Source organism: Oncorhynchus tshawytscha, linkage group LG12, assembly GCF_018296145.1.
Source record: "Oncorhynchus tshawytscha isolate Ot180627B linkage group LG12, Otsh_v2.0, whole genome shotgun sequence".
NCBI classification, from domain to species: domain Eukaryota; kingdom Metazoa; phylum Chordata; class Actinopteri; order Salmoniformes; family Salmonidae; genus Oncorhynchus; species Oncorhynchus tshawytscha.
In genome coordinates, this window is record NC_056440.1 from 71,319,702 (window position 1) to 71,346,181 (window position 26,480).

The following is a 26,480-nucleotide window of genomic DNA, read 5'->3' on the forward strand; positions in this document are numbered from 1 at the left end:
TAGTCTAATCTCAGCTCTGCTGTTGTATCAAAGTGTCTGTTGTAACTCTGCAGAGTGGAGCAGTAGGGGGCACTCTTGTATCACTGAAACAGCCAAGACCAGAGCTGTGCTCCCTCTCTCTCTTTCCCTACCTCCATCTCTCTCTCTCTCTCTCTCTCCTTCCCTCATTCCATCTCTCCCTCTCTCTCTCCTTCCCTCATTCCATCTCTCCCTCTCTCTCTCCTTCCCTCATTCCATCTCTCCCTCTCTCTCTCCTTCCCTCATTCCACCTCCCTCCCTCCCTCCCTCCCTCCCTCCCTCCCTCCCCCTCCCTCCCTCCCTCCCTCCCTCCCTCCCTCCCTCCCTCCCTCCCTCCTCCCCTCCCTCTGCCCCTCCCTCCCCTCCCTCCCCTCCCTCCCCTCCCTCCCCTCTCTCCCTCTCTCCCTCTCTCTCTGTCTTTGTCAGTGTGGAGCGCTGAGCAGTAATCACATCTAATACTCAAGCGGGGATAAAGAGAGGAGCCTGGAGAAGCATGGTGCTGCTCTGCACTGAGACACAGGAAGGCAGTCAGTCAGACAGGCAGGCTGGCAGGCAGGCAGGCTGGCTGGCTCACTCGCGTCCACACAGCCAGGAGGAGGGGGAGACGGGTCTAATCTCATCTAGAGCTCAGATGAAGTGTGTGATTTGAACCTGTACTTAGAGAGGAGCAGGAGTGAGATGTGAAGACTTGATCTGTGTCTCTCTCTCTCTCTCTCATGATAAACCAGCCATCTCTCTCTCTCTGATGGCCAGCCAGCTGTGTGTGTCTCTCTCTCTCTCGCTCTCTCTCTGATGATAAACCAGCCATCTCTCTCTCTCTCTGAGATGATAAACCAGCCATCTCTCTCTCTCTCTCTCTCTCTGATGATAAACCAGCCATCCCTCTCTCTCTCTCTCTGATGGTCAACCATCTGTGTGTGTCTCTCTCGCTCTCTCACTCTCTCTCTCTCACTGTCAACCAGACCCCACTCACCATTTAGTTTTCCCTGGCACTAGTCAGACATGCAGATGTGTGTCTGCTACACATTGCCTTGAGTAGTCTACAGCATCATTTTTTATTTTAAAAAAATTCTCATTCCCTTTAGAGCAATGTTTGTTTTACTATTTTGTATTTTATACTAGAGGCATGCTGTTCATTTATACTTTCCCATTTAACTTCTGTAAACTATTTACTAGTTTTCTTCTTTACTATTTTGTATTTTATACTAGAGGCATGCTGTTCATTTATACTTTCCCATTTAACTTCTGTAAACTATTTACTAGTTTTCTTCTTTACTATTTTGTATTTTATACTAGAGGCATGCTGTTCATTTATACTTTCCCATTTAGCTTCTGTAAACTATTTACTAGTTTTCTTCTTTACTATTTTGTATTTTATACTAGAGGCATGCTGTTCATTTATACTTTCCCATTTAACTTCTGTAAACTATTTACTAGTTTTCTTCTTTATCATTTTGTATTTTATACTAGAGGCATGCTGTTCATTTATACTTTCCCATTTAACTTCTGTAAACTATTTACTAGTTTTCCTCTTTATCATTTTGTATTTTATACTAGAGGCATGCTGTTCATTTATACTTTCCCATTTAGCTTCTGTAAACTATTTACTAGTTTTCCTCTTTATCATTTTGTATTTTACTGAAGGTGCATTGTGTTGTTTTCTAAATGAAACAACATGAAGTAGTTTATCAGGGAGGTATTTGGTTTTGACCCATTAAGTAAATCAAACCATGCTCGTTGTGTTTGTGGAAAATGAACAAATCAAATGGGCCACTATTGTTGATGAAGGCTCTTTGTGCTTTCATAAGCAATATTGTACCACATACTGATTAAATAGGCCTTTCTCAGTATTATAGAAATCACTTATATATGCATTTTTATTTTCCTTTTTTCGATCGCTTATGTTTGTTTATTACACTTCTATTTGAATTGTCAAATGATTTTATAACTTACTTACATTGTTTATATTTTCATATACTTAAACAAACTATTTTTATTATCATTTTTTAGCAAAACTATTTAAAATATCAGAATATCAGTGTGTCAGTTGGTGTTTTTCTCTGGTCACATTTGACTATTTAAAAAATCTGCAGTGTCCTAAATGTATGACATTTGAATATTTATTCATATTTTGGGATAATTTCATGCTTGTATGCTTAATCTTGAAAATGTTAACCATATTACACACATAAAAAAAGGAAAAACACAGTAGTGTGTGCTGTTTTTAATTGACAACAAAGACGGTATAATATTGGATTTGTGTGTGTGTGTGTGTGTGTGTGTGTGTGTGTGTGTGTGTGTGTGTGTGGGTGGGTCTATGCCTGCGACATACATAGCCTTGCATTGTGTTCAGTATATTTCAGAAGCTGCTGTCTGTTTATAGATGCTAGTTTCCTCCCTAGGGCTCAGTCCCTGTTCTCCATCCTGTTGTCATGCAAATACTCACCCTGCCATCTGAATGACATTCTGATAAAACACATCCAGAGGTTTTTTCTCTCTTCCTTTTATCTCCAAACTGTTACCTCATGAATTGAAGTCGCTTCCTAATAGAAACAACAAGAGGTAGATGGAAGTCAGTGGTAGAGAGAGGCTAAATAAAGAGTATTCAGATCAGCTGTGGGTGGGTGTGGGAGGGTGGGTGTGGGAGGGTGGGTGGGTGGGTGCACGAGTGCTCCATGCATAGATAAAGGAATTGAAGTGCTCATCAGATATGAGAACAGGTATGAAGAAGGTCCAGGGTTCCACCTTTCTCAGAAGACGAGGGGTACAGGCTGCGCCCCGTGGTTAAAGGACAGGGGTGTAAAGGCTCTGTTCCCCTGTGATCCAGACTAGGAATGGAGCGAGGGGCGGTGGAACCCTGTTATGGTTTGGATGGGCCCGGTCCGCAGCCCAGCCCCCCCAGGGACCTACTATCATGGATCTCATACAATCCTGACATTTACTTAAACCAGCAACAATGAATAGCTTCCACCTGGCTAACAAAAGGAGAGAGACAGTCTGGCTTTATGCAAAATATTTTAAATACTGGTGTGGCATTTATTATCTTTCATTTTTTATATCCTTCTTTTTGCTGTGCGGGAGAAGCAACAAAAAATTGCATATTTCCTTTTTTGGTTTGTGTTTGTGTGTGTGTGTGTGTGTGTGATGATGCTAATGTATGCACTCTATTTGACTTTAATTGATATACCAGCTCTGCCTGCACACTACAGCTTCTCCCCTAATTTGTCACTTTCCCTGACTTCTGTGGCTGCTCATATCATAACTTAAAAAGCTGCTGGCATGCAAAGAGATTTCAGACGGTATTCTCTCTCTCTCACTCTCTCTCTCTGTTCCTCTCCCTCTCTCCCTCCCCTTCTCCCTCTCCTTCTCTCTATTCCTCATTTGACAGTTGAACGATCCTTGTAGATGAAAATCTTTCAGCGTGTATCAAGAAAATGTATCTACTTTCACAATAAATATAATCCACACTTGAATATATTTGTATACTTTAAGATCTACAAAACAGCATGTGGTACCCGGGCCATGTCTTCTAGCGTCTCCCTGTACCCATTTAGTCAGTCTCTCTCTTCCTCTGGGTTTGGTCACACTCCCGTCATGTAGCCGTGGAGGAACGTGATGTGTAGGGACGCGGCCTGTGACCATTTCATCATTTCTCTTCTCCTTTCCCTCGCTCCCTCCGTCTTTAATGTTGGTCCTCAGTAACAATCTGGGGCGGGCTGCTGAGGGGGAGCGACTCAGGGGGAGCACAGAGTAATCACTCGCAGGCTGGCCAGGTCGGCATCGATAGCTGATTAGGTTATTGACCTAGCAAGGGGGAGGAGGGGATGGAGCTTCAAGGAGAGAACGACAGAGAGAAAGAAAGAGAGAGAGGGGTCAATGTAAATGTTATTGCAGTGTGAGCTCATTTGATCAAAGCTCTGGAAAGGTTAAGCGAATCCAATCTGGTTTTGTATGGCAGAGTGCAGACAGACACCGGCGGGAGAGGAGAAACCTCAGGACGCAGAATGGATTATCGTATTGGTGCTGGGCTGAACTAGTGCAGGAGGGCCTCCCTCCCTCCTATAGATAGACAGTTTACTCTGCCTCTAATGCGTTTAGACAGCAATTGGCCTTAATAACCTTTATTGACTTCAGCGGGTCAGAGCCAAGAATCTAATTATCAAAGTGTATCAATTTCATTGGGAGTTTAGAGTTGCACTGTTCATATAATTATTTTAAGGTCGTCAGGGCCAATTAATCCCTATCCACTTATTTGATGGGTTTGTAAAACATTATAGATATTATGGTTCTGTAGTGTGCAGTTTCAGCGTTAATCATTTTGGGGGAATGTTTTTTTTTTTGGGTTGTGCTAGTGGTTGTTTTTCTGTGCCCGGTAGGTAAGAAAGAACAGGACATGTAGAGGCTTGAGGCTTAGCTACATTAGAATCATACTACTCTGTTTCACTCTCTAGTTTATTGAGGCTTAGCTACAGTAGAATCATACTACTCTGTTTCACTCTCTAGTTTATTGAGGCTTAGCTACATTAGAATCATACTACTCTGTTTCACTCTCTAGTTTATTGAGGCTAAGCTACATTAGAATCATACTACTCTGTTTCACTCTCTAGTTTATTTAGCCTTAGCTACATTAGAATCATACTACTCTGTTTCACTCTCTAGTTTATTGAGGCTAAGCTACATTAGAATCATACTACTCTGTTTCACTCTCTAGTTTATTGAGCCTTAGCTACAGTAGAATCATACTACTCTGTTTCACTCTCTAGTTTATTGAGGCTAAGCTACATTAGAATCATACTACTCTGTTTCACTCTCTAGTTTATTGAGCCTTAGCTACAGTAGAATCATACTACTCTGTTTCACTCTCTAGTTTATTGAGGCTAAGCTACATTAGAATCATACTACTCTGTTTCACTCTCTAGTTTATTGAGCCTTAGCTACAGTAGAATCATACTACTCTGTTTCACTCTCTAGTTTATTGAGGCTTAGCTACATTAGAATCATACTACTCTGTTTCACTCTCTAGTTTATTGAGGCTAAGCTACAGTAGAATCATACTACTCTGTTTCACTCTCTAGTTTATTGATCCTTAGCTACATTAGAATCATACTACTCTGTTTCACTCTCTAGTTTATTGAGGCTTAGCTACATTAGAATCATACTACTCTGTTTCACTCTCTAGTTTATTGAGGCTTAGCTACATTAGAATCATACTACTCTGTTTCACTCTCTAGTTTATTGATCCTTAGCTACAGTAGAATCATACTACTCTGTTTCACTCTCTAGTTTATTGATCCTTAGCTACATTAGAATCATACTACTCTGTTTCACTCTCTAGTTTATTGAGGCTTAGCTACATTAGAATCATACTACTCTGTTTCACTCTCTAGTTTATTGAGCCTTAGCTACAGTAGAATCATACTACTCTGTTTCACTCTCTAGTTTATTGATCCTTAGCTACAGTAGAATCATACTACTCTGTTTCACTCTCTAGTTTATTGATCCTTAGCTACAGTAGAATCATACTACTCTGTTTCACTCTCTAGTTTATTGAGGCTTAGCTACATTAGAATCATACTACTCTGTTTCACTCTCTAGTTTATTGAGGCTAAGCTACAGTAGAATCATACTACTCTGTTTCACTCTCTAGTTTATTGATCCTTAGCTACATTAGAATCACACTACTCTGTTTCACTCTCTAGTTTATTGATCCTTAGCTACATTAGAATCATACTACTCTGTTTCACTCTCTAGTTTATTGAGGCTTAGCTACATTAGAATCATACTACTCTGTTTCACTATCTAGTTTATTGAGCCTTAGCTACAGTAGAATCATACTACTCTGTTTCACTCTCTAGTTTATTGAGGCTTAGCTACATTAGAATCATACTACTCTGTTTCACTCTCTAGTTTATTGAGGCTAAGCTACAGTAGAATCATACTACTCTGTTTCACTCTCTAGTTTATTGATCCTTAGCTACATTAGAATCATACTACTCTGTTTCACTCTCTAGTTTATTGAGGCTTAGCTACATTAGAATCATACTACTCTGTTTCACTCTCTAGTTTATTGAGGCTTAGCTACATTAGAATCATACTACTCTGTTTCACTCTCTAGTTTATTTAGCCTTAGCTACATTAGAATCATACTACTCTGTTTCACTCTCTAGTTTATTGAGGCTAAGCTACATTAGAATCATACTACTCTGTTTCACTCTCTAGTTTATTGAGCCTTAGCTACAGTAGAATCATACTACTCTGTTTCACTCTCTAGTTTATTGAGGCTAAGCTACATTAGAATCATACTACTCTGTTTCACTCTCTAGTTTATTGAGCCTTAGCTACAGTAGAATCATACTACTCTGTTTCACTCTCTAGTTTATTGAGGCTAAGCTACATTAGAATCATACTACTCTGTTTCACTCTCTAGTTTATTGAGCCTTAGCTACAGTAGAATCATACTACTCTGTTTCACTCTCTAGTTTATTGAGGCTTAGCTACATTAGAATCATACTACTCTGTTTCACTCTCTAGTTTATTGAGGCTAAGCTACAGTAGAATCATACTACTCTGTTTCACTCTCTAGTTTATTGATCCTTAGCTACATTAGAATCATACTACTCTGTTTCACTCTCTAGTTTATTGAGGCTTAGCTACATTAGAATCATACTACTCTGTTTCACTCTCTAGTTTATTGAGGCTTAGCTACATTAGAATCATACTACTCTGTTTCACTCTCTAGTTTATTGATCCTTAGCTACAGTAGAATCATACTACTCTGTTTCACTCTCTAGTTTATTGATCCTTAGCTACATTAGAATCATACTACTCTGTTTCACTCTCTAGTTTATTGAGGCTTAGCTACATTAGAATCATACTACTCTGTTTCACTCTCTAGTTTATTGAGCCTTAGCTACAGTAGAATCATACTACTCTGTTTCACTCTCTAGTTTATTGATCCTTAGCTACAGTAGAATCATACTACTCTGTTTCACTCTCTAGTTTATTGATCCTTAGCTACAGTAGAATCATACTACTCTGTTTCACTCTCTAGTTTATTGAGGCTTAGCTACATTAGAATCATACTACTCTGTTTCACTCTCTAGTTTATTGATCCTTAGCTACATTAGAATCACACTACTCTGTTTCACTCTCTAGTTTATTGATCCTTAGCTACATTAGAATCATACTACTCTGTTTCACTCTCTAGTTTATTGAGGCTTAGCTACATTAGAATCATACTACTCTGTTTCACTATCTAGTTTATTGATCCTTAGCTACATTAGAATCATACTACTCTGTTTCACTCTCTAGTTTATTGAGGCTTAGCTACATTAGAATCATACTACTCTGTTTCACTATCTAGTTTATTGAGCCTTAGCTACAGTAGAATCATACTACTCTGTTTCACTCTCTAGTTTATTGAGGCTTAGCTACATTAGAATCATACTACTCTGTTTCACTCTCTAGTTTATTGAGGCTAAGCTACAGTAGAATCATACTACTCTGTTTCACTCTCTAGTTTATTGATCCTTAGCTACATTAGAATCATACTACTCTGTTTCACTCTCTAGTTTATTGAGGCTTAGCTACATTAGAATCATACTACTCTGTTTCACTCTCTAGTTTATTGAGGCTTAGCTACATTAGAATCATACTACTCTGTTTCACTCTCTAGTTTATTGATCCTTAGCTACAGTAGAATCATACTACTCTGTTTCACTCTCTAGTTTATTGATCCTTAGCTACATTAGAATCATACTACTCTGTTTCACTCTCTAGTTTATTGAGGCTTAGCTACATTAGAATCATACTACTCTGTTTCACTCTCTAGTTTATTGAGCCTTAGCTACAGTAGAATCATACTACTCTGTTTCACTCTCTAGTTTATTGAGGCTTAGCTACATTAGAATCATACTACTCTGTTTCACTCTCTAGTTTATTGAGGCTAAGCTACAGTAGAATCATACTACTCTGTTTCACTCTCTAGTTTATTGAGCCTTAGCTACATTAGAATCATACTACTCTGTTTCACTCTCTAGTTTATTGAGGCTAAGCTACAGTAGAATCATACTACTCTGTTTCACTCTCTAGTTTATTGAGGCTAAGCTACAGTAGAATCATACTACTCTGTTTCACTCTCTAGTTTATTGAGGCTAAGCTACAGTAGAATCATACTACTCTGTTTCACTCTCTAGTTTATTGAGGCTTAGCTACATTAGAATCATACTACTCTGTTTCACTCTCTAGTTTATTGAGGCTAAGCTACAGTAGAATCATACTACTCTGTTTCACTCTCTAGTTTATTGATCCTTAGCTACATTAGAATCATACTACTCTGTTTCACTCTCTAGTTTATTGAGGCTTAGCTACATTAGAATCATACTACTCTGTTTCACTCTCTAGTTTATTGAGCCTTAGCTACAGTAGAATCATACTACTCTGTTTCACTCTCTAGTTTATTGAGGCTTAGCTACATTAGAATCATACTACTCTGTTTCACTCTCTAGTTTATTGAGGCTAAGCTACAGTAGAATCATACTACTCTGTTTCACTCTCTAGTTTATTGATCCTTAGCTACATTAGAATCATACTACTCTGTTTCACTCTCTAGTTTATTGAGGCTTAGCTACATTAGAATCATACTACTCTGTTTCACTATCTAGTTTATTGAGCCTTAGCTACAGTAGAATCATACTACTCTGTTTCACTCTCTAGTTTATTGAGGCTTAGCTACATTAGAATCATACTACTCTGTTTCACTCTCTAGTTTATTGAGGCTAAGCTACAGTAGAATCATACTACTCTGTTTCACTCTCTAGTTTATTGATCCTTAGCTACATTAGAATCATACTACTCTGTTTCACTCTCTAGTTTATTGAGGCTTAGCTACATTAGAATCATACTACTCTGTTTCACTCTCTAGTTTATTGAGGCTTAGCTACATTAGAATCATACTACTCTGTTTCACTCTCTAGTTTATTGATCCTTAGCTACAGTAGAATCATACTACTCTGTTTCACTCTCTAGTTTATTGATCCTTAGCTACATTAGAATCATACTACTCTGTTTCACTCTCTAGTTTATTGAGGCTTAGCTACATTAGAATCATACTACTCTGTTTCACTCTCTAGTTTATTGAGCCTTAGCTACAGTAGAATCATACTACTCTGTTTCACTCTCTAGTTTATTGAGGCTTAGCTACATTAGAATCATACTACTCTGTTTCACTCTCTAGTTTATTGAGGCTAAGCTACAGTAGAATCATACTACTCTGTTTCACTCTCTAGTTTATTGAGCCTTAGCTACATTAGAATCATACTACTCTGTTTCACTCTCTAGTTTATTGAGCCTTAGCTACATTAGAATCATACTACTCTGTTTCACTCTCTAGTTTATTGAGCCTTAGCTACATTAGAATCATACTACTCTGTTTCACTCTCTAGTTTATTGAGGCTTAGCTACAGTAGAATCATACTACTCTGTTTCACTCTCTAGTTTATTGAGGCTAAGCTACAGTAGAATCATACTACTCTGTTTCACTCTCTAGTTTATTGAGGCTAAGCTACAGTAGAATCATACTACTCTGTTTCACTCTCTAGTTTATTGAGGCTAAGCTACAGTAGAATCATACTACTCTGTTTCACTCTCTAGTTTATTGAGGCTAAGCTACAGTAGAATCATACTACTCTGTTTCACTCTCTAGTTTATTTAGCCTTAGCTACAGTAGAATCATACTACTCTGTTTCACTCTCTAGTTTATTGATCCTTAGCTACAGTAGAATCATACTACTCTGTTTCACTCTCTAGTTTATTGATCCTTAGCTACAGTAGAATCATACTACTCTGTTTCACTCTCTAGTTTATTGATCCTTAGCTACAGTAGAATCATACTACTCTGTTTCACTCTCTAGTTTATTGAGGCTAAGCTACAGTAGAATCATACTACTCTGTTTCACTCTCTAGTTTATTGAGCCTTAGCTACAGTAGAATCATACTACTCTGTTTCACTCTCTAGTTTATTGAGCCTTAGCTACAGTAGAATCATACTACTCTGTTTCACTCTCTAGTTTATTGAGGCTAAGCTACAGTAGAATCATACTACTCTGTTTCACTCTCTAGTTTATTGAGCCTTAGCTACAGTAGAATCATACTACTCTGTTTCACTCTCTAGTTTATTGAGGCTAAGCTACAGTAGAATCATACTACTCTGTTTCACTCTCTAGTTTATTGAGCCTTAGCTACAGTAGAATCATACTACTCTGTTTCACTCTCTAGTTTATTGAGCCTTAGCTACAGTAGAATCATACTACTCTGTTTCACTCTAGTTTATTGAGCCTTAGCTACAGTAGAATCATACTACTCTGTTTCACTCTCTAGTTTATTGATCCTTAGCTACAGTAGAATCACACTACTCTGTTTCACTCTAGTTTATTGAGCCTTAGCTACAGTAGAATCATACTACTCTGTTTCAAATCAAATCAAATCAAATCAAATTTTATTTGTCACATACATGGTTAGCAGATGTTAATGCGAGTGTAGCGAAATGCTTGTGCTTCTAGTTCCGACAATGCAGTAATAATGAGCAAGTAATCTAACTAACAATTCCAAAAAAAACTACTGTCATACACAGTGTAAGGGGATAAAGAATATGTACATAAGGATATATGAATGAGTGATGGTACAGAGCAGCATAGGCAAGATACAGTAGATGATATCGAGTACAGTATATACATATGAGATAAGTATGTAAACCAAGTGGCATAGTTAAAGTGGCTAGTGATACATGTATTACATAAGGATGCAGTCGATGATATAGAGTACAGTATCAACGTATGCATATGAGATGAACAATGTAGGGTAAGTAACATTATATAAGGTAGCATTGTTTAAAGTGGCTAGTGATATATTTACATCATTTCCCATCAATTCCCATGATTAAAGTGGCTGGAGTAGAGTCAGTGTCATTGACAGTGTGTTGGCAGTAGCCACTCAATGTTAGTGGTGGCTGTTTAACAGTCTGATGGCCTTGAGATAGAAGCTGTTTTTCAGTCTCTCGGTCCCAGCTTTGATGCACCTGTACTGACCTCGCCTTCTGGATGGCAGCGGGGTGAACAGGCAGTGGCTCGGGTGGTTGATGTCCTTGATGATCTTTATGGCCTTCCTGTAGCATCGGGTGGTGTAGGTGTCCTGGAGGGCAGGTAGTTTGCCCCCGGTGATGCGTTGTGCAGACCTCACTACCCTCTGGAGGGCCTTACGGTTGAGGGCGGTGCAGTTGCCATACCAGGCGGTGATACAGCCCGCCAGGATGCTCTCGATTGTGCATCTGTAGAAGTTTGTGAGTGCTTTTGGTGACAAGCCGAATTTCTTCAGCCTCCTGAGGTTGAAGAGGCGCTGCTGCGCCTTCCTCACGATGCTGTCTGTGTGAGTGGACCAATTCAGTTTGTCTGTGATGTGTATGCCGAGGAACTTAAAACTTGCTACCCTCTCCACTACTGTTCCATCGATGTGGATGGGGGGGGTGTTCCCTCTGCTGTTTCCTGAAGTCCACAATCATCTCCTTAGTTTTGTTGACGTTGAGTGTGAGGTTATTTTCCTGACACCACACTCCGAGGGCCCTCACCTCCTCCCTGTAGGCCGTCTCGTCGTTGTTCACTCTCTAGCTTGACATTCTAGGGCAACATTTTCTAACAGTTTCATATACAGGCCACACACATGCAAGCCAGATTAAGTGTGAACTAAACAGTAAATAGTTTAAAGAGCATTTTTATTACTTATATATTTGTATTATAAAACCATTTATTATCTTCTGGTAAATCTTAGCAGTTTTTCAGTTTAGCGTTTTAGTAGAATGCACTGTAGCTGTCTGTTATCGATATTGAGTATGTTTGTAATGTTAAGGGTGTCTGTGATTATTTGTACGTGTTTGTGATTTTGTGTGTGTATGTAACAGTATATGAAATGTGGAGTAGTTTATGCTTCCGTGTGTGTGTGTGTGTGCGCTCGCACCAGGCTACCTAGATAGTAGTGTGTGTTGTCCTTATCACAGAACACAGAATAGTGTATAATCCTGGTGTTCATTCCAGCTCGGCCTTGTTTACCTCCAGCTCTATATTAACACACCTGCTGCAACCTATTTACAACGCTCCAAACTGAAAAGAAATTACTCCAAGATTATTGTTATTATTCATTTAAAAAGGAAATATATGGCTGATAATACATTTGACATTACAGAGCAGGCTTGTGTTGAGGGGAAATATAAAATGAGAAGAAAAGTAAGAGAGAGAGGGGTAGAAAATGGAGCATAAATCGCAGGCAAAAGGTATTTGCGATTCTCTTTGAAGTACTTATTCAACAGGGTAAGCTGCATTTTCGGCAGAGCCTGATAGTGTTCTGGGTAAATACTTAAACCCCTTTAGAGAATTTCATGCAGCACAGATACGGTGCACTGCGGAGTGGGGCTGCAGAGGCAAGGCAGCAGTGTTTATGTTACCTGCAGCCACTGCAGCCCGCAGGCTTTGTACCTGAAGACATAGGTACTGACTAGAATCTCAGTAGGGGATTGGCTGTGTGACAGAATCTACAGTAAAACCACTGGGTGTGTGTGTGTGTGTGTAGAAAGGGATTTTTTTGAACCCTTTCACTGCACAGAAGGCCTCCGTCACAGGCCACCCAACCACTACACACACAGCCTCCCAAGGTCTAAATCCAATTCAGCTGTTGACGTGACATTGAAGGCACTCTCCTAGGCTCTCGGGATTTCCTCTGTATCATTTTTAAACAACACCTAACAATGATTGACCACATCCTGCTATCTGCTTAAATTGCTATCATTATTAGTCATAGATGTAATAGTGTACTGTATGTGATTTTTCTCTCTGATAATTTAACAGTAAACATAATACAAGTCATTATCTTCTGGAGAAAAGTGAGGTGTTTTGGTTCACCACACCAAAACACCGGCCTTTACTGTATATGGAATACATGGGGCAGTCTGAGACATCATTACCCTACTTTTCATCTAAGATGAACTCCTAATATGGACACATCAAATAAGGAAGTGCTATTGTTTTGCTTCTTATGCCACAATGAAGAAAAAGCTCAGCAAACCCTCAAACCCTCAAGCTCATTTTCTTGCTTGTTATAATCTCATCCCAAACCATGTATAATTACCTATAGAATATCTCTCTCTTTCTTTGTGCGTTCATAAAAAACAAAGATATTTGTTATTGACACCAGTTTGGGTAATTCATTTTGTTTGTCTGATGGATTGTGATGTTGACAGTGTTTCTACTGTATTGGCAGACTTTGAAGTCACTTGTCTATTTTTCTTAGAAAACAAATGAGCACTTTACCGGGACTGATCTGTCTTCTCCTCTTAGCAGCTCCTCCAATCCCCTTCCTCCGTTATTTATTTATTTAGCAGGTTGTTTTTCCTCCTAGCCGGGCCCTGATCAGCAAGATAAGTCTTCAGAGGGGGGCGATAACATCCATTAAACTGGTAAAGAGGAATCACAGGGCAGAGCAGATTAATCACTGCTCAGCTTAATCACATTCACTGTGGCTGTGGACGGGAGGACGGGCGGGCTAGCTGCAGGGCCTCTCTCTGCCTGCTTCTGTCACAGAAACCCAGAGGGAGAGAGGGGAAAGGATATATAGAGTGAGAAAGAAAGAGATTGAAGGGAGAGAGAGAGGAGAGAAAGAAAGAGTGAGAACGAGCAAGAGAGAGAGAGAGAGAGACAGAGACAGAGATAGAGAAAGACAGACAGTGAGAGAGTTAAACAGAAACAGAGATGAAAGAAAGATGTCTCCATACTCCCATACCAAAGCACACCCTCTTTCTGCTGACAATAGACATTAACGTTAACCAACACTTGACATGCAATTATTGCATCACTTTGATCCAGGTGTAATTATTTATTCTCCAACTGATCTGATGCTCGTCTCTGTGTGGGATCGAGTCAATTAACACAGACACAGAGGGGTGGTTCTGTTTTTCTTTTATGGGAATGAAAAGCAAACTGAGGAAGTACTGTTTCACTGTAGGCTCTGGCTCTAGACAGTGTAGCAGCAGACAGGAACATTCAGTCCCACCTTTTCCCCCAGACACAGAAGGGTGCTTGTTTTGTTTTCTGCGAGTAAAAAACATATTGTAAAATGGATGAATGTTTTCCTGTAGCAAACGTGTATGTTCATCCCCAGAGATAGATTCCACTGTGATTCTTCCAGGCTCTTCCCCTTGATATTTCATTTTATTATCTGTGAATAAACACCTTATTGTTGGTGGGTACACACTTTCTGTGTCGCAGGAACAGTAGAGGCAAGACACAGTAGTAGCAGACAGGTAGCAAAGTTAACTGAAGTACCCCACCTACCAATTCCCCCAGTCTCACCCCTCTGCTAATGTTGTGCAATTCCCCATTTTAATTCTCCAAAGTCATCAGTGCAGCTATCGTGTTCAGGCTCTTAAGTGCGTTAAGCTGCGTTGAGAACAAAGAGCAGGAGAACGGGGGAATCCTGACGGGAAGAGGAGTGTAACATTTTCTGATTCGCTTGAAGAATCGCAAAGAAAGAGAGGAATTATGGAGAAGATGCAGCAGATTATTTGGGACGTTTCAGGTGTGTGGGGGGGGTGGAGACACGTGGGGAAAGTAGAGGAAGAGATAATGGGAGGATTTAAACCGCAGTCAGAGAGAGAGGGAGACAGAGGAGGTAGAGATAGTGGATGATGTGATGCAGGTTGGGTGATAGAGGAGGTAGAGATGATGGATGATGTGATGCAGGTTGGGTGATAGAGGAGGTAGAGATGATGGATGATGTGATGCAGGTTGGGTGATAGAGGAGGTAGAGACAGTGGATGAATGGATGTGGGGAGAGAGAGGGAGATGGATGATGTGATGCAGGTTGGGTGATAAAGGAGGTAAAGATAGTGGATGAATGGATGTGAGGAGAGAGAGGGAGATGGATGATGTGATGCAGGTTGGGTGATAGAGGAGGTAGAGATGATGGATGATGTGATGCAGGTTGGGTGATAGAGGAGGTAGAGATGATGGATGATGTGATGCAGGTTGGGTGATAGAGCAGGTAGAGATGATGGATGATGTGATGCAGGTTGGGTGATAGAGGAGGTAGAGATGATGGATGATGTGATGCAGGTTGGGTGATAGAGGAGGTAGAGATGATGGATGATGTGATGCAGGTTGGGTGATAGAGGAGGTAGAGATGATGGATGATGTGATGCAGGTTGGGTGATAGAGGAGGTAGAGATGATGGATGATGTGATGCAGGTTGGGTGATAGAGCAGGTAGAGATGATGGATGATGTGATGCAGGTTGGGTGATAGAGCAGGTAGAGATGATGGATGATGTGATGCAGGTTGGGTGATAGAGGAGGTAGAGATGATGGATGATGTGATGCAGGTTGGGTGATAGAGGAGGTAGAGATGATGGATGATGTGATGCAGGTTGGGTGATAGAGGAGGTAGAGATGATGGATGATGTGATGCAGGTTGGGTGATAGAGGAGGTAGAGATGATGGATGATGTGATGCAGGTTGGGTGATAGAGGAGGTAGAGATGATGGATGATGTGATGCAGGTTGGGTGATAGAGGAGGTAGAGATGATGGATGATGTGATGCAGGTTGGGTGATAGAGCAGGTAGAGATGATGGATGATGTGATGCAGGTTGGGTGATAGAGCAGGTAGAGATGATGGATGATGTGATGCAGGTTGGGTGATAGAGGAGGTAGAGATGATGGATGATGTGATGCAGGTTGGGTGATAGAGGAGGTAGAGATGATGGATGATGTGATGCAGGTTGGGTGATAGAGGAGGAGTAGTGGAGCTCAGTAACATGCTGGGAAGTTCCTTATTTTGTTTTTTAGTTTGTTTCTCTTTCAGGAGGTCCTGTATGAGGTGGACAAGCCAACTGAGATAAAACATCAAGTGTGTTTGTGGGTCAACATATACAGAACCTCCACACTTTACTCTCAAGATGATTATTTTGCTATAAAAAACACAATGATACAGTACAGTATCCCCCAAAAATGTCTTAAACTAACTTCAACTCCTTTTTTGGGTCATGCCATCTCACTAAGCTCACTGGGGCAATCAGATCACTGCAGGTAGTGGGGGAGTCTTTCCCCTCCACCCCTCCAGATAGCTCACACTAGTGGGCGGTGTTAAGTGGGTGAGATGTAGGACAGTGTAATTAACGCTAGTCCTTTAGAGGGGCCCGCCTCCCTCTGTGGGGAGCGCCAGATATAGCTCTCATTAATTCCTATTTATGTGTAATGAGAGGGTCATGTACGGTGTAATAAATGTCTGTTTTATTTGGGTAAGAGCTGCCTGGAGGGCTGCATCCTCTCTCTGCTGGCTAACTGCCTTATAAACACTGTTTACCCACTCAGCTCCCATCAGCCTGCCGGGCTCCCTGGGTGGGGAGCAGAAGCACACACAATGAAATGAGCAGGGGTGTGTGTGTAGTGGGATGAATTCACAAGTCTAAAAACAGATAGTATCTTTTCCATTTTCTAACTCATATTACTCATGATTGTAAATGGTGGTTGTCTTGTTCTAGGCCACCCAGTACAGGAGACGGGGTCATACGGGTCAGTTAGCCTCATGTCTGTCAGAGCCTGGGGACCTTATAGAGGAGCTGTCTGTATTAGCCCTGACAGTACTCTACTACAGCCTTTACAATGGGACTGCACCCCTAGGGAACTCATACTAGTCCACTATGTATTCCTCTCTCTCTAACAGACTTAGCAGACCTGCCAGCTTCACTCCCAGGATAAAGACATGAATGGGATCTGACAGGTCTTTCACACAGTAATGTAGCCTTACCTCAGGCCTTCCTGTTCATACAGTCACATACCTCTCTAACCAGAGCAGTGATGGACCTCAGGCCTTTCTGTTCATACAGTCACATACCTCTCTAGCCAGAGCAGTGATGGACCTCAGGCCTTTCTGTTCATACAGTCACATACCTCTCTAGCCAGAGCAGTGATGGACCTCAGGCTTTTCTGTTCATACAGTCACATACCTCTCTAGCCAGAGCAGTGATGGACCTCAGGCTTTTCTGTTCATACAGTCACATACCTCTCTAGCCAGAGCAGTGATGGACCTCAGGCCTTTCTGTTCATACAGTCACATACCTCTCTAGCCAGAGCAGTGATGGACCTCAGGCCTTTCTGTTCATACAGTCACATACCTCTCTAACCAGAGCAGTGATGGACCTCAGGCTTTTCTGTTCATACAGTCACATACCTCTCTAACCAGAGCAGTGATGGACCTCAGGCCTTTCTGTTCATACAGTCACATACCTCTCTAACCAGAACAGTGATGGACCTCAGGCCTTTCTGTTCATACAGTCACATACCTCTCTAGCCAGAGCAGTGATGGACCTCAGGCTTTTCTGTTCATACAGTCACATACCTCTCTAGCCAGAGCAGTGATGGACCTCAGGCCTTTCTGTTCATACAGTCACATACCTCTCTAGCCAGAGCAGTGATGGACCTCATGCCTTTCTGTTCATACAGTCACATATCTCTCTAACCAGAGCAGTGATGGACCTCAGGCCTTTCTGTTCATACAGTCACATACCTCTCTATCCAGAGCAGTGATGGACCTCAGGCCTTTCTGTTCATACAGTCACATACCTCTCTAACCAGAGCAGTGATGGACCTCAGGCCTTTCTGTTCATACAGTCACATACAGTGGCTTGTGAATGTATTCACCCCCTATTGGCTTTTTCCCTATTTTGTTGCCCTACAACCGGGAATGAAAATAGATTTTTGGGTGGTTTGTATCATTTGATTTACACAACATGCCTACCACTTTGAGGATGCAAAATATGTTTTATTGTGATGCAAAACAGAACTTAAGCTTGCTTTACTATTCACCCCCCCCAAAGTCAATACATTGTAGAGACACCTTTCTCAGCAATTACAGCTGCAAGCCTCTAGGAATATGTCTCTATAAGCTTGGCACATCTAGCCACTGGGATTTTTGCCCATTCTTCAAGGCAAAACTGCTCCAGCTCTTTCAAGTTGGATGGCTTCTGGTGGTGTACAACAATCTTTAAGTCATACCACAGATTCTCAATTGGATTGAGGTCTGGGCTTTGACTAGGCCATTCCAAGACATTTAAATGTTTCCCCTTAAACCACTCGAGAGTTGCTTTAGCAGTATGCTTAGGGTCATTGTCCTGCTGAAAGTTGAATCCCCGTCCCAGTCTCAAATCTCTGGAAGACTGAAACAGGTTTCCCTTAAGAATATCCCTGTATTTAGCGCATCCTTCAATTCTGACCAGTTTCCCAGTCCCTGCCGATGAAAAACATCCCACAGCATGATGCTGCCACCACCATGCTTCACTGTGGGGATGGGGTTCTTAATGTGATGAGAGGTGTTGGGTTTGCGCCAGACATAGTGTTTTCCTTGATGGCCAAAAAGCTACATTATAGTCTCATCTGACCAGAGTACCTTCTAGCAAATGTTTGTGGAGTCTCCCACATGTCTTTTGGCGAACACCAAACGTGTTTGCTTATTTTCTTCTTTAAGCTTTTTTTCTGGCCACTCTTCCATAAAGCCCAGCTCTGTGGAGTGTACGGCTTGAAGTGGTCCTATGGACAGATACTCCAATCTCCACCGTGGAGCTTTGCAGCTCCTTCAGGGTTATCTTTGGTCTCTTTGTTGCCTCTCTGATTAACTGCTTTGGTAAAGATGGGACACTAGCGCCCCATCTCGACAACATCCGGTGAAATTGCAGAGCGCGAAATTCAAAATACAAAAATCGTAATATTAAACATTCATTAAAATACAAGTGTCATACATCAAAAAGGCTTTACGGAGAAAGCATACCATGTGATTATCTGAGGACAGCGCCCAGCATACGACAGCATTTAAAAACATTTTCCAAACCAGCAGAGGCGTCACAAAAGTCAGAAATAGCGATAAAATAAATCACTTACCTTTGAAGATCTTCCTCTGTTTGCAATCCCAAGGTTCCCATCTACACAACAAATCATCATTTTGTTCGATAAAGTCCTTCTTTATATCCCCAAAAAGTCTTTAGTTTGCGCGCTTGAGTCAGTAATCCACCTGTTCCACTCGTTCAAAATGCATACAAAGGAATCCCAAAAGTTACCAATAAACTTTGTCCAAACAAGTCAAACAACATTTCTAATCAATCCTCAGGTACCCTAATATGTAAATAAATGATACAATTCAAGACGGAGAATAGTGTGTTCAATACCGGAGATAAATAACGAAGTGCGCGCCCTCATCCATGCGCGCCACAAGACCACAGTCAAAATGAGAGCCACCTTGAAAAACTACAAATTCTAGCTCATTTTTCAAAAAACAAGCCTGAAACCCTTTCTGAAGATTGTTGACATCTTGTGGAAGCCATAGGAACTGCAATCTGGGAGGATTTCCTTTGAATTTCCCACAGACAAGCATTTTCAAAGGTTGGTGACCTCAAAATAAAAAATCAGTTCTGTTATACCCACAGACATTATTTGAACAGTTTTAGAAACTTCAGAGTGTTTTATCCAGTTCTACCAATTATATGCATATCCTAGCTTCTGGGCCTGAGTAACAGGCAGTTTACTTTGGGCATGTCAGTCATCCGAACTTCCTAATACTGCCCCCTAGCCCTAAGAAGTTAATGCCCTCCTTGCCTGGTCTGGGAGTTTTGGCAGGTTTGGCAGGTTTGTTGTGGTGTCATATTCTTTAAAACATTTTCTAAAGGATTTAATGGTGCTACTTGGGATGTTCAAAGTTTTGGATATTTTTTTATAACCCAACCCTGATCTGTACTTCTCCGCAACTTTGTCCCTGACCTGTTTGGAGAGCTTCTTGGTCTTCATGGTGCCAATTGCTTGGTGGTGTTGCAGACTCTGGGGCCTTTCAGAAAAGGTTTGTATATATACTGAGATCATGTGACACTTAGATTGCACACAGGTGAACTTTATTTAACCTGTCTGGCACCAGTGGGACGGTAGCGTCCCACCTCAACAACAGCGAGTGAAATTGCAAGGCGCCAAATTCAAAACAACAGAAATCCCATAATTTAAATTCCTCAAACATACAAGTATTATACACCATTTTAAAGATAAACTTCTTGTAAATCCAACCACAGTGTCCGATTTCAAAAAGCCTTTATGGCGAACGCACACCACACGATTATGTTAGGTCAGCGCCTAATCACAGAAAACCATACAGCCATTTTCCATTCAAGGAGAGGGCTCACAGAAGTCAGAAATAGCGATTAAATGAATCACTAACCCTTGATGATCTTCATCAGATGGCACTCACAGGACGTCATGTTATACAATAAATGTGTGTTTTGTTCGATAAAGTTAATCTTTGTCCTAAAACCTCAGTTGAAATTGGCACGTTATGTACAGTAATTATTGTCTCAAACAAACATCCGTTGAAATTTCAGAGAGCCACGTCAAATTACAGAAATACTCATCATAAACATGGATAAAAGATACAAGTTTTATACATACGATTAAAGATAAATGTCTTGTTATTAATCCAGCCGCTGTGTCAGATTTCAAAAAGGCTTTACGGCAAAAGCACACCATGCGATTATGTTAGGTCAGCGCCAAGCCACAGAAAGCCATTTTCCAACCAGGGTGAGGTGTACTTTGGGCACGTCAGTCATCCGAACTCCCTAATACTGCCCCCTAGCCCTAAGAAGTTTTAATGCCCTCCTTGCCTGATCTGGGAGTTTTTGCAGGTTTGGCAGGTTTGTTGTGGTGTCATATTCTTTCAATTTTTTTCTAATGGATTTAATGGTGTGTTTTCTATCCAAATCTGCTAATTATATGCATATCCTTCTGGGCCTGAGTAGTAGGCAGTTTAATTTTGGCACGCTTTTCATCCAAAATTCCAAATGCTGCCCCCTACCCTAGTGAAGTTAACTAATTCTGTGACTTCTGAAGGTAATTGGTTGCACCAGATCTTATTTAGGGGCGTCATAGCGAAGGGGGTGAATACATATGCATGTACCACTTTTCCTTTTTAAATTTCTTTGAATTTTTTTAAACAAGTTATTTTTTTAATTTCACTTCACCAATTTGGACTATTTTTTGTATGTCCATTACATGAAATCCCCCCCAAAAAATCAATTTAAAGTACAGTTTGTAATGCAACAAAATAGGAAAAACGCCAAGGGGGATGAATACTTTTGCAAGGCGCTATACCTCTCTAGCCAGAGCAGTGATGGACCTCAGGCCTTTCTGTTCATACAGTCACATACCTCTCTAGCCAGAGCAGTGATGGACCTCAGGCCTTTCTGTTCATACAGTCACATACCTCTCTAGCCAGAGCTGGGGTTGACCTGATGGGTCTGAGGCCTGTGTTCTTTCAATGGAATAGTTAAAGCACAGCATTTTCAGCCCTACTCTAATGTTAACTCTAGTCAATCAGAGCTTACCTCCTATAAATGGCCCAGTTCTGTCCCTATAGACATGCTAAACCACCTTCTCCTGTGCTAGCGATGCTGCAGGAGATTGATGGAAATCCCCATTATTGGTTTAGCATTTTTTAGGAAATGAGGTGTGGAGCATTGGAGTGTGTGTAACATTGTAACTTTCTGGGAGAGATCCTGGCTTTCCCCCAGTCAGCAAAAATATTTTATTGGCAAGAGAGAGGTGCTGATCCGAATCTGCTACCTACAATCTGTGATCAACTTTTAGGTGGAGGGAGGGAGCAGTCTAGTAGCATGCTCATGTGAGCAAGTGCCATGTGTCTTTCATCTCTGTCAAGCTCCATCTTTTCTGTCCTAAGTTAGTCCTTATACCCCAGATGCTTTCTTATGGGGGACAGTGATTCATTTAGTCTAGTCAGGCAGGCTGGGGTAGTAGTCTGTGTAGAATGTGTATGTCCTTACCAGTCCCCTGATGTGGAGGCAAATCTGTGTGTGTGTGGTAGCCATCTGCAGAGCTCATTTAGATGGGGGTATGTGGTTTAACCATTAAATTCAACTGGATCCGCTCTCATGCTGACCTGTGCGACGGTTAGATCCGTGCGAGTAGGGTTTTTGTGTGATGTTTGTGGGGCTGAATTGGACTGTTGAATTGCAACCCTCAAACAGATTTGCTTTTTCTTTGCCAACAAAAGAAACAACCACAAAAGCCAATTGGGTTCTGCCTCATTTGGCCCTGTGCAAAGCATATGTCCGTCCGTCCTCCCTGCATTCTGCCCTTAAAGATGGACTGTAGCTGTGCCGTACATAGATGCCCTGCCCTTGCTAATGCATGACAATGCCTTCAAACACACTCACTTGTTGAGGCCTACTCCTTCTATGGTGTCTCTTTACAACCCCACACCCCCCCTTGTCTGCTCAAATGTGCTTCTCTGATGTTTCAGACACATTTTTCTAATGTTTTACACTTCATATAATTCGGTGTGTATAGGGAAGCCCAGTTTGGGGGTGACATAATTGATGGCACCCATGACCCTTGGGGGGTCAATCTGGAGGAAAGGGCAGCCTTTCAATCACCAAGGAGATCACAAGTACCACACACACACGCACACACACACACGCACTTACACACCACACACACACACACACACACACACACACACACACACACACACACACACACACACACACACCCCAACTCATCTCTCGGGCCTGAATAGACATAAGACCTCCTCCCACCCCTTCTCTGTGAGAGGCCTAGTGTTTTTCCAGCCCCCCACCTCTCAGTCTGTTCACTCCAATGCCTGCTCAGCTTTAGTGATGTCAACAGTCAGGGGCCTTCAAAGTGGACTTAGCCTGCACAGTGATGAGACCAAGTCAACACATGACACTAATTCACCCCAACCATCCCAGTCCGTCCCCCTGCAGAAGCTTTAGCTATCTTTCCACCAGTCCTCGTGGAAATTTGGCAAATCAAATTTCAGACAGGTCTCTATATGGGGCAACTGTAATGTCATGATATGCAGGAATAGGTAAGTGCAGCACTTTTATTACTGGAAGTTGTGTGATGTCACAGGAAAGTGAAAGTGGCTCGGGCTTATTTCCTGGGTTAATATAATGTTTCCAGCCGTGTGACTGTTACCCCCAGAGCAACGTAACCTGGGAAGCCAGAGCGAGAGACACACACACACACATGCACACACACACACACACACACACACACACACACACACACACACACACACACACACACACACACACACACACACACACACACACACACACACACACACACACACACACACACACACAGCATGTTCACAGTTCCCTGGTTGTCCATATCACCCAGCAGAAGCTATCAATTACCTGAAGCAAGGTGCCTGATGCTTTTTTCCACCGACCAGTTGTGGAAGTCATATTGGTTTCATGTATTAGCAGCTTGCCAAACCCCACTCCCTGGGCCTATGAAATAAGATGTCGGGGCAGGAGCAACTGGAGCAGCCACTAAGTGTCAGAAGATTTGGAAGAATAGGCCTACCCTGAGCTAGAGTAGTGTCAGACCAAAAGGGGAGATGGAGTGATTGAGAGTAGAGCTGGATGAAGAGAGAGACTGGAAGAGAGAGAGAGAAACAGAGTGAGATAGAGCAGGGTTAAGACTCTGGCTGGTTCAGATATCTGTGTGGATGTTTGAGGTTGGCCGTCTTGGTCAGCGTGACATGAGCTCCTCCATGTAGCTGGTTGTGTAAGAGAGGCCCCAGCAGTCGTAAACAGAAGGATGGATTACTGGGCCGGGCTAGGCCTCCATTATGGGCAGCCTGTAGTTGGCACAGAGAGTCTGACGAGGAGGCCTGTACATTGCTGGGACTGGTAAATGTGGCTGTGCCAGGGAGTTGGGGGGAAACTGGAAGAGGTAGAGGTGTAGCTGCCAGTCAGACAGACAGAGGTGTGCAGAGCAGTAAGGTATATGCTGTCTCTATCTCTAACCACTGATACAGGGTCAGATATGTCTTTACTCCGCAATGGATAAGGATAGAATTGAGGGTAGGTTAATCTGATCTTAGATATGTGGGTAACTTTTAACTACAGTGTGGGGAGAAGAGTGTGAGTCATAGCCTGGTCCAAAAGAGGAAGAAGAGCCAGATATAATCCAACATGCCTGCAACTGCTGATCTGAAGTCAGGCAATAAGACTTTACATGGGGTGTTAACAATTTGAAAGATACTCTAGAGTCAGTCTGAATGCACTACAGTATTTATGGTATGTGAACCACTCTGGAGCATATTTTCCTATCACTTCCTACTTCCTCTCTAGTAATATACTTTCTATAAGTTACACTGTGACCAAACCAGTCACCTTTGGACTGGTAGTGAAGCATAGCACCATAATAACACAGCCCCGTCTACCCTCACTTTTATTTTGTTCCCAGTCGTTTTATATGGAAACACAAATGGTGGTATTTGAGATCAGAGGTTAGATAGTTGTTTGTTAGTTGTGCGTGTCACCAGGTGACATGGAGAGGATCTGTGTCTGCACCACATACTCTCACTACTGGTGTCCCCCAGGGCTCGGTTCTAGGCCCTCGTCTCTCCATACACCATGTCACTCTGCTCCATCATATCCTCACATGGTCTCTCCTATCATTGCTGACACCCAGGTGTCGACACTCATCTCTGCCAGATATCTCAACTTGCAGGACGGCCCACCACCTCAAGCTCAACCTCGACAAGACTAAGCTGCTCTTCCTCCCGGGGAAGGCCTGCCCGCTCAAAGACCTCTCTATCACAGTTGACAACTCCACAGTGTCGCCCTCCCAGACTGGAAAGAATCTTGGAGTTACCCTAGACAACACCCTGTCGTTCTCTGCAAACATCAAAGCAGTGGCTCGCTCCTGCAGGTTCATGCTTTACAACATTCGTAGAGTACAACCTTTCCTCACACAGGTCCTAATCCAGGGTCTTGTCCTGTACCATCTGGACTACTGCAACTCGCTGTTGGCTGGGCTCCCTGCTTGAACCATCAAACCCCTGCAACTTATCCAGAATGCAGCAGCCCGCCTGGTTTTCAACCTTCCCAAGTTCTCTCATGTCACCACGCTCCTCCACACACTCCACTGGCTTCCAGTTGAAGCTCACATCACCTACAAGACCATGGTGCTTTCCTACAGAGCAGCAAGAGGAACTGCCCATCCCTACCTTCAGGCTATGCTCAAGCTCTACACCCCAACCCGAGCACTCCGTTCTGCCACCTCAGGTCTCTTGGCCCTCCCACTCAGCCCAGTCCAATCTCTCCTCTGTCCTGGCACCAATGGTGGACCCCCTCCCCCCTGGATAAGCGCCTGCTAAATTACTATAATGTCAAATGTGTCAGTGAGAAGCCGCGGGCTGCCTTGGGGTTTGGTCTTTAGAAGTTGTTCTCAGTCTATGTTTGTATTCGTTTACCTAAGCTAGGAAATCTGGAGGCCTTTCTTTAGATTAAGTGCACAATGCTGGAGCTGATGGACAAGAGTATAGAGCTGGATCTGGTGTGGCAGCTATAGGTTCCCCTCTGCCCTTTCTCTCCCCCTTGGTCCCAACCCCGGGTCACGGGGACATCTCTGGTCAGCATCAGGAAGCTGAGGACGGGTGCTGTCATCTGGATGTAAACAGAGGGGGAGGAGAGGGCCACCCAGTGCTAACAGATGAGGCTGAGATGATAAAGGTGTGGGCTGTGGATGTAGGGTAGACTGGGTTGGGTAGGTGGGGCTGTGGGTGTAGGGCGGGCTGGGTAGGTGTGGGTGTAGGGCAGGCTGGGCTGGGTAGGTGTGGGCTGTGGGTGTAGGGCGGGCTGGGTAGGTGTGGGTGTAGGGCAGGCTGGGCTGGGTAGGTGTGGGCTGTGGGTGTAGGGCAGGCTGGGCTGGGTAGGTGTGGGCTGTGGGTGTAGGGCAGGCTGGGCTGGGTAGGTGTGGGCTGTGGGTGTAAGGCAGGCTGTGCTGGGTAGGTGTGAGTGTAGGGCAGGCTGGGCTGGGTAGGTGTTGGCTGTGGGTGCTGGGCTGGGTAAGTGTGGCCTGTGGGTGTAAGGCAGGCTGGACTAGGTAGGTGTGAGTGTAGGGCAGGCTGGGCTTGGTAGATGTGGGCTGTGGGTGTAGGGAAGGCAGTGCTGGGTAGGTGTGGGTGTAGCGCAGGCTGGGCTGGGTAGATGTGGGGCTGTGGGTGTAGTGCAGACCGGGCTGGGTAGGTGTGGGTATGGGTAGGTGTGGGTCTAGGGGGTGGTAAGGAACTTGTTCTGGCCCAGTGCAGTAAACAAGCAGTAGAGTCTCTAAAGGTCCTGGGGATCAGCCTGGGGCTAAACCTGAAGGCGTCACTCATCACCGGTCTGTCAGACCCTCCTGAACACAGCACAACAAACACACATAGAGAGACACACACACACACAGATACTCCCCTCTTAGGAGCCTGTTGCCATTGTGTTTACGAAGAATTAAGAGGAGAGGTGAGCATGAGTTCAGGCCTGCCATCAGTGTGAGGATCCTGTTGTGGGTCTTCTACTGC

The 26,480-nt window shown here is 42.7% G+C and overlaps 1 protein-coding gene across 6 annotated transcripts in view; it reads left to right on the plus strand.

Moving 5' to 3' along the window:
- The window catches only part of LOC112235085 (alpha-ketoglutarate-dependent dioxygenase FTO), a 237,323-nt gene that overhangs the window by 43,156 nt on the left and 167,687 nt on the right, over positions 1 to 26,480 (plus strand). The window contains exon 8 of one of the 6 annotated variants that reach the window (XM_042331037.1): positions 445 to 784. The exons of the other annotated variants lie outside the window; for them this stretch is intronic. Coding sequence (XP_042186971.1) covers positions 445 to 474 — 30 coding nt within the window. The 3' untranslated portion in view covers positions 475 to 784. Of the gene's footprint in view, positions 1 to 444; positions 785 to 26,480 lie in introns of those variants that run through there. 6 annotated transcript variants of the gene reach the window in all.